This window comes from Mya arenaria, chromosome 7 (assembly GCF_026914265.1).
Source record: "Mya arenaria isolate MELC-2E11 chromosome 7, ASM2691426v1".
NCBI lineage: Eukaryota > Metazoa > Mollusca > Bivalvia > Myida > Myidae > Mya > Mya arenaria.
Window position 1 is genome coordinate 66,823,622 of NC_069128.1, and position 20,166 is coordinate 66,843,787.

The 20,166-nt window shown below is 36.0% G+C and overlaps 1 protein-coding gene across 1 annotated transcript; it reads left to right on the plus strand.

Moving 5' to 3' along the window:
* Positions 1-4,004: 4,004 nt before the first annotated feature.
* Positions 4,005-19,781, plus strand: LOC128241864 (uncharacterized). The gene is made up of 3 exons (XM_052958974.1): positions 4,005-5,286; positions 17,876-18,455; positions 18,679-19,781. The coding sequence occupies exons 1-3, from the start codon at positions 4,966-4,968 to the stop codon at positions 19,056-19,058; spliced, it is 1,281 nt and encodes a 426-aa protein (XP_052814934.1). The 5' UTR covers positions 4,005-4,965; the 3' UTR covers positions 19,059-19,781.
* The last annotated feature ends 385 nt before the right edge of the window (positions 19,782-20,166 follow it).

Below are 20,166 nucleotides of genomic sequence, written 5' to 3' on the forward strand. Positions count from 1 at the left end.
AGGTTTACAAAAGTGAATTGACAAGTTCAGAATTACAAGGATAGACGAAGAAACGAAGGTGAATGGGCGGAGCTACCGAATCAGATTTTCTTTTGTTTATTTCCGTCGAATCAAGCAAGGGAGATAACATCTTCGCCTACCTCCTGTAAATTCCCGGTTGTAAGTCCGAATGCTCTCTCTTTATTTCACGATAAAAACTAAAATTAACTTCATCTTTTATTTTATTTTGACGATCAATGTTCCTAAATGGGTTATAAATCACCATATTATTTAGTCAATTGCAGTTGGGTGTATCTGAGCTGGGCTCTCGGACCCAGATTTATACTGCCACTGTCAGTTGTTGTTTTTTTACTTATATACCCAAGCAAGCAAAAATTGTTCATTTATTTTATTGTGTCCCCTCTAGTTGGCCCGCAAGTAAACTAAAAGGTTAATTTTTTTGTCAATATTTCTCAGAAAAAATACTTAATTACGCCATAATGCACCAATTCAGACTAAAAATATTTAAAATATTCTAGGGGGAGTACCCCTAAACCCCACTTCCCACATTTTAAACATATTAATGTCATGCCCACTCGAGGGATCATGTCCAAAAAGTTGTGCCCCTTAGTAACGCCCCTCTAACGCAAGTCCCTGTTCAAAACCTGCTCAAGCAAACCCACGAAACTTTTGATGGACATCATAATGATATCCACCTAGTTTTCTCTGATGTTATGCATTTACTAACTTAATAAGCATGTATGGTGTAAACGTGTAATTTCAATACATCATTGAAACAAAATATCCATGTGGATGGAAGATCAGCCCTCAAACCCACTTGTGTCCCCCAGTTATGAATTACGGGATCTGCCACTGTGAACCATAACAATCAAGTGGGGGATTTCAAGAACATGAAAAAATAGATATCGTGAGTCTTAGATCAGAAAAACAAACGCGCGATTTTTCCCCTCCAAAAGGGCTAGGTCCGCTTCACCTAAATGTGAAAAAAGCCCTAACTGTTGAGTGTGGGTGGGGTATAAAAGGTAGCAGCAAGTAATAATTGTTTATTAGCAATAAATTGACTTCATCATTAAAATACTTTATTAATTACCTATAAAATGATATTTGTTACAGTATAATGTACGAGTTATATGAAGTTGTAATCTAAGTGTATTTTATCCATAAAGTTCCAGCTACCAGGTAAGAAACCTCTGGGGCATCTTAGTGAATAATTTCAACTTAATGAAAATTTAGATTTTTTTCTTCGTAAATTTTAAATTATCTAATATTACTTGCAATCTTAAACATTGCAAAAAGGCAAGAAAGTGTCCTCTAATGGTAGAATTTAAAATAGTGTTTATAGTAATTTAAAGCTGCACTCTCACAGATTGACAGTTCTGACAACCTTTTTTTTGTCCCAGTCTCGGCTGACTTTGGCAGCAATGCTTTCTATACAAATAATAAGATTACTCACACTTAAACAGATCTAAATTGTTTGGAAAACTGCCGACATTTTTCATTTTTCTTAAAACGTTACTGTAGTATCACTTTTAGCCATAAAAACATCAATTTGCGAACGTAAAACTGAAAAACTGTATCTGATCTTTTGTCAGCTGTCTTATACCACTGGTATCCAGACATTTACGCAAAAATTGGCTAATTCCAAAACAAAAAATAAAAAAGGTTGTCAACACGGTCAATCTGTGAGAGTGCAGCTTTAAAAGAAAAATAAGACAATGGGACTTTTCATTCTTGAAGTATAATTTAATGCTAATGACTTACATTTTGTTGTGTTTGAGTCAAGTATCATTTTGCATACATCTCATTTCATGTCATATGTGCGTATTAATTACTATTATATAGACAAAACATGTTGTAATATCATATATTATTTTATTCGACATGAAATAATTTATAATCCATCCTGTTTCCAAATCATAGTCCATAATGTCATAATATAGATGATTGGTTATGTCTATAATAACGTTCGCAATGTCCATGGTCCAAAGTATCCATAATTGGTTTAAATAGAGCCGAGTGATAGCGGAAATTGCCGAAAGACGTAAGGAGGAGTTAAGACATGGTTAAGGCGGAGTTAAGACATGGTTAAGGCGGAGCTATCTATAAATAAAATTAAATTCATCTCGTAAATATGTTCAACTGCGAATGAAAAGTCACCACCATACAATGAACTTTGTAGAACTACGAACTGAAATTTGTCTTCTACACACCCCAATGTAAAATCGGCATGTGACTTTCACAGAATGACGTGTGTTTAACATACACAACTTTATAAACACGACTGAATCGTCTGTTGAATAGATGCAACGAGAATAAAACTCCAATTGGTACAATGAAAAATGAAAATGTGCAGTGTAAAATGTAAACATACAACCGATGAGTTGGCGGTTGTAAAATGTAAATCATCAATGTTACAAACCTAAAATACACACATAGACGTCTGGACTTTTGGCAACGAATAGCCTCCATACGCACTCGGGCCTTGCCTATTCGGCGAGTGCTCAGTTCAGATTGTTAGTCATTTTAGGTTTTTCGGAGCACAGTGCACAAAGCTTCCCTGGTTCTTAAACGTGCACCAGTGTAAAGCACTGTCACACGGGACCCCCATTTAACGTCGATTAGTATCGAGACGATCGTAATCGTGAGACGATTAGTATTTTAGTGATGGGACGGGGAATCGAACCTGCGACCCTTGGATTGATAGTCAAGTGGGTTACCACTAGACCACGGATCCGCCACGGATAGACAGATACCGCCTTTCTCATTTGCCGTTTCTTATATATTCGACCCTTTTTCGTGATCCGGAGCGGACGTTTAATTTATATTTTGACTGGTTTTAAACGTCGTTTTCTAATCGCAAAAGAATAACAAATTATGATATCAATTCTAATCAGTAGCAGTGGAATAAATTGCTCCTTAAAACGTTGTATTCAATTGTTGCCAATATTCGTATTAAATGTAAAATTGTTTTCATCTTTAATTAATACTCTGGTAGCCGGTTTCTCAACTCAGTTAAAGTATTAAAATGATAAACAATATTCTTAAATTGGTTGTAATTTAATACAAATGTAAATGCATATTACGGTAAGATTAATTTCCCCTGAAAGGCCGCATTATAATTTGTCCCATTACGAAGTCATACATATTTGGCTCGAATGGCAACGATTTGTAAGACTTATATATAGACATCGAGCCATCCGGTCGAATAATATATGAGCATATAGTAAATAAAATCGGTTCATAACATCCAGTTCGAGCCAACGAGGAATTCAAGCCAAGCTATTTCGCGTCAACGGTGTTCGACTGTATGTAGTTACCCTTTAAGAGCTGGGTTTTTAAGACATTTTTCGCTCAATACATCGAGAGGCGAAAGCGAAAATGAGTTAAGTGACATCTAATACAGAGGCATATAAATTATTTTCGCTTTTCCTTGAAACAGACATGGGACGTCGTGATAATAGTACAAGAGATCTGATTTCTTAGAAGATGTTTGTTTTTAAGTTATGCTAATATTTACGCAACTTTGTGAGTGGGTTGTTTTGTAATCAAATGAACTGTGTGTTATGTTTAATATCGTGTACTTGCGGTAAACTAGGGATAAAAGTGCATGAAAAGCAACAGACGAGAAGTTCTTGGAATACTGACTGTCGTATGTTATGTTAAGCAGTTGTGATCAGCGGCCAATAGATTAAAACCGGTTCAGTATTTTGGTTTGGTTAAAGTTATTTAAAATGTTTATTGGTTGGTCAAGATTTATCCGAAAATTAATGAAATAATTTAAGATAAACTGTGGACCACTATTCCAAGTTTTTTTTTGCAGCCAATTGATTAATTCCTTGGTGTTGGTCAAAAGTACTTTATAATGCTATTGATTAGTCAATATTATCCGAGAAGTTGTGAAAAAAACGTGCATCAGAATGTATTTTCCGCCTCTTACAGCTGCTGAAGTACAAAAGAAATAGTGGAATCTGGTAGACGTCAGTGACGTTGGTTGTTTACCATTCGTGCGAGGAGATTGTTTAATTACATTTCAGAAGCAGTGATAAAAGTACACGGCGGTTATTTTAAACAATTACAATCGGTATTACGGTACAAACAAGAACGATTAAAACTCCAGCCGTCTGTCGATTGGTCACGACGGCTTAGCGGAGCGGGGAGTACAGTGATGTGTGTGTCTGGGAAATAGAACAGCATGTCTTTGTCTTAAGGCGATGTATCATGATTACATGATATTCCCGTTGACATAGCAAAGTGTTCTATTGGGCGATGTCAAGCGGGTAGTATACGACGTAACTGATGACTCGTATAAAAAAAGCTGATGTTACTGTTAACCAACACTAACTAAACTCATGTGTCGCTTATTTCAACAAAGTGTTCTATTTTGGCGTTATCAATTAAATGCGAATTTGAATGTGATGTGAATTGATTTCAAATGAATTTGGTAATATACAGCGTAACTAAACACTCGTTTAAAAGCTGCTGTTACTGTTAACCAGCACTAACTAAACTCATGTGTTGATTATTTCATCAAAGTGTTCTGTTTTGACTTTATCAATCGAATGTGAATGTGAATTAATGTGATGTGAATGGATTTGAATTCAATTGGGTAGTATACAGCGTAACTAAACACTCGTTTAGAAAAGCTGATGTTACTGTTACCAGCACCAACTCAACACACACACATGTGTTTGCTGGTTATTGCAATACAGGAATATATACTGATGATGTAAGTGCATTCTTAAAAAAACACATTGCATATGCTATTAACTTAAGACGTTAGAGATACTCTCTGAACATTATATTTAAATTCTTTGAATTCAGTTAAAAAAAATGAAAAATAATGCTTTGTTTAACATGAGCACATGCCTGTTATTTTACACGCAAAGACAATAACAGGAATACAATCGAGCTCCGTACGTTGTATAAGTATTTGAATCGACAGCAACTAGCAAGAGGACTACTAAAATGGTGGCTTTAGGTATGACAACAGTGGTCGTCCTCTTCAACATCATTTTGAAGATTGCTAACTGCGCATTGCAGACATCAGATTTAATTAAAGTGGGGAGTGGGCGAATAATTGACACAAAACAACAATCTTGTTCCAAGAGGAGCGTCCTGGAGTGTACCAATTTTTGTGCAAAGAAAAGTTCGTTTCGTGGAATAAATTACGTGAAATCAAGTAAACAGTGCACTTGCCTGTTGCCTGCAGATTTACAGGGAATAACGTGGATACAACAAAGTGACGGACACGTGTTCATACACGCAAATTACAAAAATGTATTTGATGTAAGTGTCTGTGTGTAATTTTGTATGCTTGCTTTTTTCTTACAGTGTAGTGTTTAGGGGTATTTCTTAAAAAAATACAATGAGTTTTATCATTCTGTACAGCTGCACAAATGTTAATAACTGCCCAACCTCTTCCTCTCAATCATCTGTTTATTAAGTGCTACTCACTGTTTTATTTGCATTCTAGCTAAACTGCTTTTATATTTCACCTTGGTGTACGTGAATTATAGCTAAACTGCTTTTGGTGTACGTGTGTTGTAGCTGAACTGTTTTTATATTTCCGCTTGATGTATGTGTATTGTAGCTAAACTGCCATTCTGTAACTGATGTATGTGTATTGTGGCTACACTGCCATTATGCAAGTGCTTGAAGTATGTGTATTGTGGCTACACTGCCATTATGCAAGTGCTTGTGATTGAAGTATGTGTATTGTGGCTACACTGCCATTATGCAAGTGCTTGAAGTATGTGTATTGTGGCTACACTTCCATTATGCAAGTGCTTGAAGTATGTGTATTGTGGCTTCACTGCCATTATGCAAGTGCTTGAAGTATGTGTATTGTGGCTACACTGCCATTATGCAAGTGCTTGAAGTACGTGTATTGTGGCTACATTGCCATTATGCAAGTGCTTGAAGTACGTGTATTGTGGCTACACTGCCATTATGCAAGTGCTTGATGTATGTGTATTGTGGCTACACTGCCATTATGCAAGTGCTTGATGTATGTGTATTGTGGCTACACTGCCATTATGCAAGTGCTTGATGTATGTGTATTGTGGCTACACTGCCATTATGCAAGTGCTTGATGTATGTGTATTGTAGTTAAACTGCCATTATGCAAGTGCTTGATGTATGTGTATTGTGGCTACACTGCCATTATGCAAGTGCTTGTGATTGAAGTATGTGTATTGTGGCTACACTGCCATTATGCAAGTGCTTGAAGTATGTGTATTGTGGCTACACTGCCATTATGCAAGTGCTTGAAGTATGTGTATTGTGGCTACACTGCCATTATGCAAGTGCTTGAAGTATGTGTATTGTGGCTTCACTGCCATTATGCAAGTGCTTGAAGTATGTGTATTGTGGCTACACTGCCATTATGCAAGTGCTTGAAGTACGTGTATTGTGGCTACATTGCCATTATGCAAGTGCTTGAAGTACGTGTATTGTGGCTACACTGCCATTATGCAAGTGCTTGATGTATGTGTATTGTGGCTACACTGCCATTATGCAAGTGCTTGATGTATGTGTATTGTGGCTACACTGCCATTATGCAAGTGCTTCATGTATGTGTATTGTGGCTACACTGCCATTATGCAAGTGCTTGATGTATGTGTATTGTAGTTAAACTGCCATTATGCAAGTGCTTGATGTATGTGTATTGTGGCTACACTGCCATTATGCAAGTGCTTGATGTATGTGTATTGTGGCTACACTGCCATTATGCAAGTGCTTGAAGTATGTGTATTGTGGCTACACTGCCATTATGCAAGTGCTTGAAGTATGTGTATTGTGGCTACACTGCCATTATGCAAGTGCTTGAAGTATGTGTATTGTGGCTACACTGCCATTATGCAAGTGCTTGATGTTTGTGTATTGTGGCTACACTGTGATTATGCAAGTGCTTGAAGTACGTGTATTGTGGCTACACTGCCATTATGCAAGTGCTTGAAGTATGTGTATTGTGGCTACACTGCCATCATGCAACTGCTTGATGTATGTGAATTGTGGCTACACTGCCATTATGCAAGTGCTTGAAGTATGTGTATTGTGGCTACACTGCCATTGTTGCTACACTGCCATTATGCAAGTGCTTGATGTATGTGTATTGTGGCTACACTGCCATTATGCAAGTGCTTGATGTATGTGTATTGTGGCTACACTGCCATTATGCAAGTGCTTGATGTATGTGTATTGTGGCTACACTGCCATTATGCAAGTGCTTGAAGTATGTGTATTGTGGCTACACTGCCATTGTTGCTACACTGCCATTATGCAAGTGCTTGATGTATGTGTATTGTGGCTACACTGCCATTATGCAAGTGCTTGATGTATGTGTATTGTGGCTATACTGCCATTATGCAAGTGCTTGATGTATGTGTATTGTGGCTACACTGCCATTATGCAAGTGCTTGAAGTATGTGTATTGTGGCTACACTGCCATTATGCAAGTGCTTGAAGTATGTGTATTGTGGCTACACTGCCATTATGCAAGTGCTTGAAGTATGTGTATTGTGACTACACTGCCATTTTTGCTACACTGCCATTATGCAAGTGCTTGAAGTAAGTGTATTGTGGCTAAATTGTCATAATGCAAGTGCTTGAAGTACGTGTATTGTTGTTACACTGCCATTATGCAATTTCTTGATGTATGTGTATTGTGGCTACACTGCCATTATGCAAGTGCTTGATGTATGTGTATTGTGGCTACACTGCCATTATGCAAGTGCTTGAAGTATGTGTATTTTGGCTACACTGCCATTATGCAAGTGCTTGATGTATGTGTATTGCGGCTACACTGTCATTATGCAAGTGCTTAAAGTATGTGTATTGTGGCTACACTGCCATTATGCAAATGCTTGAAGTACGTGTATTGTGGCTACATTGCCATTATGCAAGTGCTTGATGTTTGTGTATCAAGGCTGCATTGTCATAATGCAAGTGCTTGATGTACGTGTATGTGGTTACACTGCCATTATGCAAGTGCTTGAAGTATCACTATTGTGGCTACACTGCCATTATGCAAGTGCTTGATGTATGTGTATTGTGGCTACACTGCCATTATGCAAGTGCTTGAAGTATGTGTATTGTGGCTACACTGCCATTATGTAAGTGCTTGATGTATGTGTATTGTGGCTACACTGCCATTATGCAAGTGCTTGAAGTACGTGTATTGTGGCTACACTGCCATTATGCAAGTGCTTGCAGTATGTGTATTGTGGCTACACTGCCATTATGCAAGTGCTTGATGTATGTGTATTGTGGCTACACTGCCATTATGCAAGTGCTTGAAGTATGTGTACTGTGGCTACACTGCCATTGTTGCTACACTGCCATTATGCAAGTGCTTCATGTATGTGTATTGAGGCTACATTGTCATAATGCAAGTGCTTGAAGTATGTGTATTGTGGCTACACTGCCATTATGCAAGTGCTTGAAGTATGTGTATTGTGGCTACACTGCCATTATGCAAGTGCTTGATGTTTGTGTATTGTGGCTACACTGCCATTATGCAAGTGCTTGAAGTATGTGTATTGTGGCTACACTGCCATTATGCAAGTGCTTGAAGTATGTGTATTGTGGCTACACTGTCATTATGCAAGTGCTTGAAGTATGTGTATTGCGGCTAAACTGCCATTATGCAAGTGCTTGATGTATGTGTATTGCGGCTACACTGCCATTATGCAAGTGCTTGAAGTATGTGTATTGTGACTACACTGCCATTGTTGCTACACTGCCATTATGCAAGTGCTTGAAGTAAGTGTATTGTGGCTACACTGCCAATATGCAAGTGCTTGAAGTACGTGTATTGTTGTTACACTGCCATTATGCAAGTGCTTGATGTTTGTGTATTGTGGCTACACTGCCATTATGCAAGTGCTTGATGTATGTGTATTGTGGCTACACTGCCATTATGCAAGTGCTTGAAGTATGTGTATTTTGGCTACACTGCCATTATGCTTATGTGTATTGTGGCTACACTGCCATTATGCAAGTGCTTGAAGTATGTGTATTGTGGCTACACTGCCATTGTTGCTACACTGCCATTATGCAAGTGCTTCATGTATGTGTATTGTGGCTACACTGCCATTATGCAAGTGCTTCATGTATGTGTATTGTGGCTATATTTTCATAATGCAAGTGCTTGAAGTATGTTTATTGTGGCTACACTGCCATTATGCAAGTGCTTCATGTATGTGTATTTTGGCTACACTGCCATTATGCAAGTGCTTCATGTATGTGTATTGTGGCTACACTGCCATTATGCAAGTGCTTCATGTATGTGTATTGTGGCTACACTGCCATTATGCAAGTGCTTGAAGTATGTGTATTGTGGCTACATTGTCATAATGCAAGTGCTTGAAGTATGTGTATTGTGGCTACATTGTCATAATGCAAGTGCTTGAAGTATGTGTATTGTGGCTATATTTTCATAATGCAAGTGCTTGAAGTATGTTTATTAAGGCTACACTGCCATTATGCAAGTGCTTGAAGTATGTTTATTAAGGCTACACTGCCATTATGCAAGTGCTTGAAGTATGTTTATTAAGGCTACACTGTCATTATGCAAGTGCTTGAAGTATGTTTATTAAGGCTACACTGCCATTATGCAAGTGCTTGAAGTATGTTTATTAAGGCTACACTGTCATTATGCAAGTGGTTGATGTTTGTGTATTAAGGTTACACTGCCATTATGCAAATGTTTGTGTATTGTAGCTAATCTGTCATTGTGTATCTGCGTGATGTTTGTGTATTGTAGCTAATCTGCCATTATACATCTGTTTGTTGTTTGTGTATTGTAGCTAAACTGTCATTGTATATCTGCTTGATGTTTGTGGATTGTAGCTAATCTGTCATTGTATATCTGCTTAATGTTTGTGTATTGTAGCTAATCTGTCATTGTATATCTGCTTGATGTATATGCATTGTAGCTAAACTCTCATGGTATATCTGCTTGATGTATGTGTGTTGTAGTTAAACTGTCATGGTATATCTGCTTGATGTATGTGTATTGTAGCTAAACTGTTATTGTATATCTTCTTGATGTTTGTGTATTGTAGCTACGCCACGAGCATCATTATTAATGAGACTTGCCATCCACTTTGGTAAGCGGCGGTCAATGGTTCTAAGGAGGATTTGTTATAAAAGGCCGTGGTTAAAGGAACATAGAAAGTCAAATGGGCAGTGTTTAGCCTACGTAGTCTTAAATGCGTTAAAATCAATTGTGTTTAAAAATTATTTATTTAACAACGATTTTGAGGAAAGGTTTATTAACTGATACCAAGTAACTCTCGTTTACGTGTGGTCTTATGTTGTCGGGGAAACCGGAGTACCTGGTAAAAACCCACTTGTCTGGCTTGATGGCGCTTTGTGGCATGCGCCTTTTCCGAGAATCATACCTGGGTCGCCTTGGTGATACCAGCTATAACGTCTTTACCAGTATCACATTATTTACCAGAAATAGCTTTTTACTGGTAATAGAATGGCTGATAGCAGTTTCAAACATCATTAATGCAATGAAAAATGCTGGAAAAAGCCCAGTAGTAAAAATATAAAAAATCATGTCTGCAATAAACTCATCGTTCTATGATTGAATGTATTTTCGTCACCGCGTTGCACGGTCAACAAACAGTTGTGGATGGTAGACGGAATATTTCTTCCAATCTGAACAGTATGAATACCTGTCTTTGTCATATTAACACGTTAAAACAACCGGTGTTGTATCCTGATTTTGAAATTACCAGGAAGCAACGAGTTCTACCCTTTGTCACGGTCAATCTCAGCTAACATGGGTATTTCTTTAATAACAGAAACTATTTTAAATCAAATAACAGATAAAAAAACTCGCTGTCAACTATTGTCTGAGCTACTGCTTTTAAATACATCAGCTAGAACTCTTGAAGTAATTTGAGAAATTGTAAACAGACATTGAAGTGCAATTGTACGAGCTGAGCTCAATGTCATTCAACTAAAACTAACGAACATGAAAAGCACATTATTTCTTAAAAATGAACATGATTTAAGCAGCAATTATGTGGCGATTATTTCCCACAATTCCAGCTCGAATTTGCAATGTTAAAATACATCAATATCATTTGGCTAGAATTGCAAAAGGCGGGACAACAACACTTCTTACATTCATTCACGAGCACATACACATGGTAACAAAATTAAGAAGCTGCAAATTAAATAATAAAAAAATGCTTCATTTTTTATTTAATAAAAGGTATTGTGATTTCAAAATTATAATTACATTAACAAAATATTCAAACGTAATCGAATGTTGTTGTAGGTGATATTGTTGTTTTCTGTAAAAACCAAAATTGTCAAGAGACTAAGAGATGTACATTTATGGGAATGATATGTTGTCTAGATACAGTAGCAGCACCAAGGGGTTGTGCCAGAATTTGACGTTAGAGGCGGCGTAGTACAGAAACGTAATCTTTTGACTTGCGCCCCCCACCCCCTTAGAATCGAAATTTATCGGGTTTAAAACAGGGGGTTTGGTACTTCCCTAAGAAAAATTTAACAATTTCGAGTCCGAAATGGTGCATATTTGGTGTATTTTACTTTTCTACTATTGTCTCCTAAATTGAAATACTAACTAAACTTGGACGTTTTAGGGGGCGCCGACACCCCTCCTCCCCACACCCGGATCCGCTGGTGGTGTCAGAGGCATAATTATAGGGGAGGGGGTAGAAATGAAAAAAAAACAAGTCTTTTTTTTAAGAAATTTTGATTTGATATTCATAAACGAATGTTTGAAGTTTTTATTATGGTTCCAGTGCGCACATTTTTTTCTTTCTTCGCCTGAGATGGTTTTAATAGCCGCCTAAGTAACTCTTCTTGTTCACGTTTACTTCTGAAATCAAAACCCAGGACCGTAACAGATCGGTTAGATTCTATGAAAGAACTCACAGATGCCATCTAACAAGAACAATAGTTAGGTATATTGATTGAGATTTAGTTTTATGGCTTCAATCTAAAGTGGCTATATTGTTGAAACGCGGGTGTTGTAGTGCGTTTATAGAGAGGATTCTAAGTTGCTTCCACTTTGTGTCTTTTTAGTATCGTGCAAGAATGCGATAACACAATGCCATGCAAGCTCCATGGGACAATGATTATTTACAAGCACACAATTCATCAGCGGAAAAAAGAAACTGCTAATGATAATGAATCCTTTTAAATACATGCACACTATCGATGTTTGTTTATACATAAGTGTGTTCTCATTAAAGAAGATTTATTACAAATCCAATAAGCATTACGGCCCATGAGGACAAACAATATTTACAAATATTTACAATGGTACATACACATACATGATAAGGAGAAGGCACGCAATAATAGTTTAAACAAAACTGATACTTGTAACATTTTGAGAATAAGTTCTATTAAATTGGTTATTTCCTACGCTTTAATGGAAATCAAATTGTTTGTCCTATTCCGCTAGCAATTGGAGCACCTCGGCCATTTTATATCGAAACAATTTTTAAGCTCGGGTGTATATGTCAGAATTCTATACGTTCAACTAGGCTGAAAGTAGATCGTGTAGCAATTTCTGTTAAGCAGTTAAGCTTAATGACTTGACAAGACATGAACAAGACAGACAGACAGACGGACAGGCAGACGGACGGACAGAAAATTTTGTTTCGTAAACATGTTATGTAACAGTTTATTGACAAAACATGATCAATATAAGCATATATAAATAGTCGCAACGATGCATGGCACAGATACAAAGAAAAGAGAAAGGAATAAGTAAGTTAAAGATGCACTCTTACCTCCAAATAAGATTTACCACAATAAATACTATTGTTTTAATATTCAAAAAAAAGGATAAATAAATGTCGAAAACAATAGTTCTTATGAAGGATACCGAGTTTAATTTGAAAGAAAGGTGCAGAAAACACGGTATTACTACCTTATGAGACCAAAGTAGATCACAGTAAATCTTTTAGCATTCACCAATAATTAAAAAAATTTGCATTTTCAGCTATTAAATACATGGTTATAATCTTGTTATCAGTAATTAATATTTTTCATAAATGCATTATTTAGTAAGTAGTTTAAGTTTTATCAGTCAAAATTAATGTTTGTTATACATGTGTATGTTTTGATTTTGAATAAGAGTGTCATTTTAAATTAAAGAACATACAAGAAGGTATCAAAAATGAAGAAAAAACAAGGGTGCATTCTAATCGCCTTAGTCGCCGGACTCCGGAAGATTTACGGCGCTCCTCAACCAAACGTTGGAGGGTGACCCTTTCATCCTTTAGAGCTTCAATATCCTGCGGAATAGGATTCTGTCTGTGGCTCAACAATTTCAAGTCCCTTTTTAAAACATCTTCCTCACGTTCCAACTCCGAAATGTGTTCGTCCAACGACGATGGCCACTTCGAAAATGCGAAGTTTTGGGCCGAGCTCCCGAATCCGACATGTAAAAATATTAGACGACCGTTCCCACGACTTGAATTCTAACAATGAATGTGAGCGCCAAATAAAAGAAATCGAGCGTAGAATTACCGAAAAGGGATTAAAGGTAGGGTTAACTCCCCTATAATTAAGATTTTTGAAGGAAAATTGCAAATCATGCACATAGAGCGCTCTGTGGGTAATAAACAATGGATGGTCCTACTCCAAACAGATAATCAAAATGGCGACTGTATTACCAGTGTTCATGCAAGCTGTATTTCAAGACAGATACTATAAAATTGTATAGTCAAATGAAAAAAGTAAGTGTTTATTTTTTTATTGTGTTTTAAATCAACTACAAGTCAATGAATTGGATTTGGTCGTATTTTTAAGAACCGGGGTATGTACCAAACCTGCCTATATCAGGGTACATCAGTATTGTAGAAAATTGTTAAGATAAAATGGTCAAATTGTAACATGTTAACACAATGCACATTGTTTAGGAAATTACGAGGAAAAACTGTAGTGTTATGAGGAAAGAATATGGCTGGTCGGGTTAGTTGAAACAAACCATTCGAAACTCCGCGGCCATTTTTATTGAAAACAATATCGGATGTATGCCGGTACATCAGTAGAAGTAGTTCGTATGTTTTTAATTATATCATTAATCAAATGTAGTGTTTTAGAGTTGTATTATTTGTGTGAGTTTAATTAAATTGATTGCCAGTGAAGTGTATTATTGCAAACATAATTCAGACTCCGAAGAGTTATGTCATTTAGTTTAACTTTTAAATTAAATTACTACGCGATCTACTTGCAGCGGACTTAAACATACCGATTTCTAAGTATGTAAACCGTCCAAATACATCGGAGGTTGTTTTCGATAAAAATGGCCGAGGAGCTCCGAATGGAAACAAACGTGATATGTTTACGCCTTGGCATGAGCTTGATAAAGCTGTAGTCTAATTAATTGATCTAATATTTAGTTTAGTCACAACCATTTCCGTTCTGTTCCTTCATCAACTCACACTAAAGCTAATGTGGTAATTAATATTAAGACCCATCAATTCCCCAAGGAACTCTTTCAAATTAATAATGGACGGATGCAGATCGAAAATCAAGAGGTTATATGCAATAAATACTGGCTTCCTCTTTCATGAAATACTTTATTATTTATTAATTTAATTTCACTGCACATTCATAACGTATTAATTACCATTATAAATTAATAGCTTGCTCCATTAAGCATTGATGATTGATCTTGTATGCAATATTCTTTCTTGGCGTAAATACGACGACATCAAAATCCACTTTAAAGGTTTGGAAAACGAAGGTCAATAAAGCTGCACTCTCACAGATTGACAGTTGTGACTTTTCTTTTAATTTTGTCTCAGAATCAGCTGACTTTGGCATCAATACCTTCAATTCATTCATATAAAATAACTTACGATAGAACATATTTCAATTATTTGGAAAACTGCTGAAAAACTTATTTTTCTTTAAGCATTAGTAACGCGTTTAGTCATAAAACATCTCTTTTTTTAACGTAAATATGAAAACTGCGATCTGAAACCAGTGATATAAGACTGCTGACAAAAGTGACAAAAGTGTCAGCAGTCTTATATCACTGGTGTCCTGACAGTTACGCCAAAAAAAGCTCAGTCAAGGACAAAAAATAGAATATTTGTTAAAACGGTAAATCTGTAAGAGTGCAGCTTTAAGTGGTGCACAGTTGACTTTCCTAGGGGTTGATGACATTGTTTGACTTTCCAGGGTCGGTAAACCGTATTCATTTACATTTAAGTCAATTGCTTATGTTAAGTATCTCACAGTTCATATTCTATGATAACCTGATAATATCTGAAATACTTCATTTTTCATTGATAGTTTTGAATTTAATGTAACAAAACCCTATACCTTTTTAAATATGGCTTCAAAAATCTTCCGAAATCGACTTAAGTTAAGAAATGACTTAAGAAATTTTATGAAAACGGCTCCTGTGCTGTCAATTTGGGGATATAGTTAAATAACCACTTTAGATTTAACTTAATTTTAAGATTAGAACACAAGTGTTTTTATTGGGCCGTTAAAATAACAGACCAATGGACTGAATGGTATAAGTGATGCATAAGTGTGACACTCAACAATATAATAAAGCCACAGCGACAAGTCCAGAAGTCGAAAAATAAAATAATAGCATTGTAAGAATAACGCGCGATTTTCGCGTTATATAACGTTTTTGGTACGTTATATTACGTTGTCACGATCACGTTCTCGTTACGTTGTTGCCACGTTGACGTACGTTGTGTGGAGACGCCAGCACATTTTGAACATGTTAAAAATTGAGAATTCCAGATTTTCCACATGTTGGCACGTTTGAATACGTTTTAACCGTGTTATTCTGCATTTGCTCACGTTGTATTCACGTTTTCCAACGTAGGCGGTCAAAACTAAAGCATAAGAGGTTCAAGGCAAGGGTCCAACTTAAATTAACTAGATACACGGGCGAATAAAGACCACTTGCACAAGTGCCTGATTCTATAATATCACTTTGGTTGTTTGAAAGTTCTAAGTGCCTGATTATATAATGTCCCTTTGCGAACAACCCATAAACCGATTGGCCTCAAAATTATGTGGGTTTTTTTTTTTCAAAAACTTCGCAAAAGTTTCGTTTTTTTCATGAAATGTTTGCTTTTTGTAAAAAAGCTTCGCTAAACCTTCGTCTTTTGAAAAAAGCTTCGTCTTTCTGTTGAAGCCATATTGTCACACTTGGGGATGTGAAGGGGTCAAGTCTTAATGCAGCCACTATCGGGCGCGGGCGACCTTTAGAAACTCAACATCAACAACACAAATACCACAAACAGCCCACACAAATAGCTTAACCGATAAATGAGGGGATTTCCGCCCTGGAACGGTCAGGGAAACTGGAACACGAGTCTACTGGGGGGCTTACATTAATATTATAGCCATGACTTCATACTTGTCAACATTTATCAATAGCTACAAAATTAGAAAAAAATAGCATCATTTGAGAAAGCATCCACTTGAAATCAATTAATAATAAAGTAAAACAACAACAACAACAACAACAACATAAAAGCTTAATAATCACAAAAAAATATGAATTTGGATGTTCTGATAAAACAATAATCAGCAACGGTTCATGATGGAATTCGCTGATTGAGAATATGTTAAATATTATTAGTTTTACCTTTTTTGTTTACCACTTCTTTTCCACTTCTTTACATGAATTATTCTAGTGACATTGATTTAATTTCAAATCTCACAGTTCTGAGTCTAAGTCAAACTCGAGACATTAGGGCATGTGTGTACCCAAGTCAATTCACCATTCGGAGCTCCTGGGCCATTTTTTCAAAAACAACCTCGGATGTATGCCGGTACATCTGTTGAAGAAGTCCGTATTTTTTTTGAATAAAAGCATTAATTAAATGTAGTGTTTAAGAGTTGTATTCATTGCTCTCAGTTTAAATTGATTGCCGGTGAAGTGTATTATTGCAAACATAATTACGATTCCCAAGAGTTAAGTCATAAATTTTAACTACTAAATAAGATTACTACGCGATCTATTTGCAGCGGACTTAAACGTACCACTTTTTAAGTATGTAAACCGTCCATATACATCCGAGGTTGTTTTTGAAAAAATGGCCGAGGAGTTCCGAATGGTCAATTCACTTGTTTCATTCGTAATAAAAGAGACCACCGGCCTCAATAGCGTACAGCATAATCAAACTATGTAACACAAATAATTGGTCTAATGCGACACAGCCTAAAAATGAAAAGTTGTCTCGCGGGAATGCACCAGTACAAGTACAACACTTACAGAACCACCAGAACTGTTCGAGAATTTCGGACCTGAAGAATAAGATAGCAGTTTAAAATCTGTAAATAAAATATAAGGTTTAGATCTTAATAAGTTTTTGTGAAAAGATATATTGCATTTTTATTCTAAGCAAAGTAAGTTGAAATGCTATTTATTGACTAGTAATACAGCGTATAATGTGTGCTTTATTTCTTGTTGTTTGAAATTGTTTGTTGTTGTTGTTGTTGTTGTTGTTGTTGTTGTTGTTGTTGTTGTCTCAACTCTCTATTGATAGCAATATTTATAGCGTCCCATGCATATGTGGTTGTGAGCTGTTATTGGTTGTTGTTGTTGTTGTTAAAGTTGTTGTTGTTGTCGTCGTTTTTGTTGTTGTTGCTGCTGCTGCTTTTGTTGTTGTCTCAACTCTCTATTGATAGCAATATTTATAGCGTCCCATGCATATGTGGTTGTGAGCTGTTATTGGTTGTTGCTGTTGTTATTGGTTGTTGTTGTTGTTGTTGTTGTTGTTATTTGATTTCTTAAGATGATGAATGAATGACCTGATGAATAATATCACACAGAAATCAAAGTACTGAGCATACTGTAAGATGGTTGTCCTTTTCTACTTTTCAGAACTCTTCTCCATTGCCAACTTCAAAAACATCAGCCACAACGACGCCATCGACACAAACAAAAGCCATTTCAAAAACAACATCAACAAAAACATCAGCAGCACCAACATCAATTAAAACAACAGCCGCCCTGACATCATCTACAACAACAACAGCTACTACGACAACAACAACAGCAATAGAAGCAACAACAACTCAAACAACAGGCACAACGACATCATCAACACAAACAACAGCAGCAACAACAACAACTCCAACAACAACAGCAGCAACAACAACAGCTCCAACAACAAAAACAGCTCAAACAACAACAACAGCAGCAGCGACAACAATAACAACAACAAAAGCAACAAGCCCAAAAACGTCAAACACACCAGTATATGAGTGTTATCCGGATGCCTTAGTATGTATATCATCTGCAGTCTATGTATTCAATGGCACCAGTTTGTTACACTATCATACCATATATGACCTTACTTCCGGCCCACGAGATATCGTCAAGATGACGTCATTATACAAAATGACGTCAGAAAAAGTAACTGCAGCCTACAGAAATTCCTCTTCAGTTTATTTGATAACAGGTGATATTTGACATTTAACAGTCAATTGTCAATTTGAATCGGTGCATTACAGTAATGAATATATTTTTGATGAGGAGACGTACAATAATTCGGCAATTTATGTTTTGAGCATTTGCATCAATGCTTAAGTTCGCGTGTTATTAATAAACAATACGAAATAAATTGGTTTGCATAAAATTTATATAGAAAAAAACAACAAATACATTTACAAATTTACTTTCAGATTCTGGCATTGACGTCTACAATATAGCCACAAAAGAGACTTTTAATTTTAAAGAAACACTGAAATGGAGTGATCTGTTTGGGAAGTCTGCCCCAACATATTTCAATGACGTTCTGTTCACACAAAATGGCGACGTATACTTTTTCAGTGAAGATACATTACACGTGAAGGATAGTTCCGGTGACGTCACAAAAATTGGTTTGGATAACAATGGCAACAAAAACCTTTATAAGAGCAAGAACTTTTCAGATCGTCCTAGAAATATAACGGCAGTATGTGAAGTGGACAATTTAACGCATGTGTTTTTGTCTGAAGACAAAGTATTCAAGTTTACGTTTGCAAACAAAACTTGGACCGAACTTGGACATTTTATTTGTTGACCACATAGGTTAAAACATTTCATACAGGGTGTAATCTAATTTAAAAACAAGATTGATATCTTACAATATGCGATTTTCTTTTATGCTTTTCGATGAAAAATGGAGTTTTATCAGCGGAAAAAAAACATTTATTTGTTGACCACATTGGTTAAAACATTTCATACAGGATGTAATCTAATTTAAATACATGATTGATTGATAACAATATGCATTTTTCTTTCATGCTTTTCTATGAAAAAATGGAGTTGAATCAGTGAAATATCAACATTGAAAATATCAATTTTCACTGCAAAAAGAGGAGTGAAAATATCAACTTGAAGAACTACTTTTAAAATCCAGTGTTGTTACCTCCCCTTAATAAAAATAAACACGTCACTTTTGCTTCAGAAAATGTTGCCAAAAATATTTTTAATTTCTAAAAAGGTTGCATAAGTTAAAATATAGATATATTTGAGTTAAAAACTTCCCGTCTATTAGAAAAAATGATGATTCTGTTTTTCAAACGTTTTCTTGAACTTCGAGCATTTGCTTTCCTACAAAACCAATTTAATACAGATGAAAACTACTGCTCGAACATAAATAGGATGTTAAATCATGGTACAAATATCTTTTTGAACTGTTTGTAGTTGGTATACGTAATTCGAACTTCCCCGAAAATCCATACAACAATTAACAGAATAACTGATGATTTTTATCCCACCCACGCCTCAAAATGTTTCAACAACCTAGCATGGTCTTCACTCATTACCTGGTCTTCAAGCGAGTCAGACTGGCCTCTGACAGTAACGAATGACATGGGTATCATGAAACAAACTCTAAAACTAAGAAAAAAAGTTTATTATCCAATGATTATCGTTTTACTAACACGTTCTACCTATCAAATTGTCATTCAATAGATGGCGACGAAGTACTTTGGTCATGTATTCATGCTTTGTTTAATTTAAAAGTGCTTTTGTCATATATTTTTTATTATAGATGCATTAATATAAGTTCATTGATTAATATTCATAAAATATTTGCACTAAAAACGAGTGAATAATAAACTATAGAAAAAATATTCAAGAACTTTTTCTCAAAGAACCGAAAATAGAAAACTGACAGCTACGTC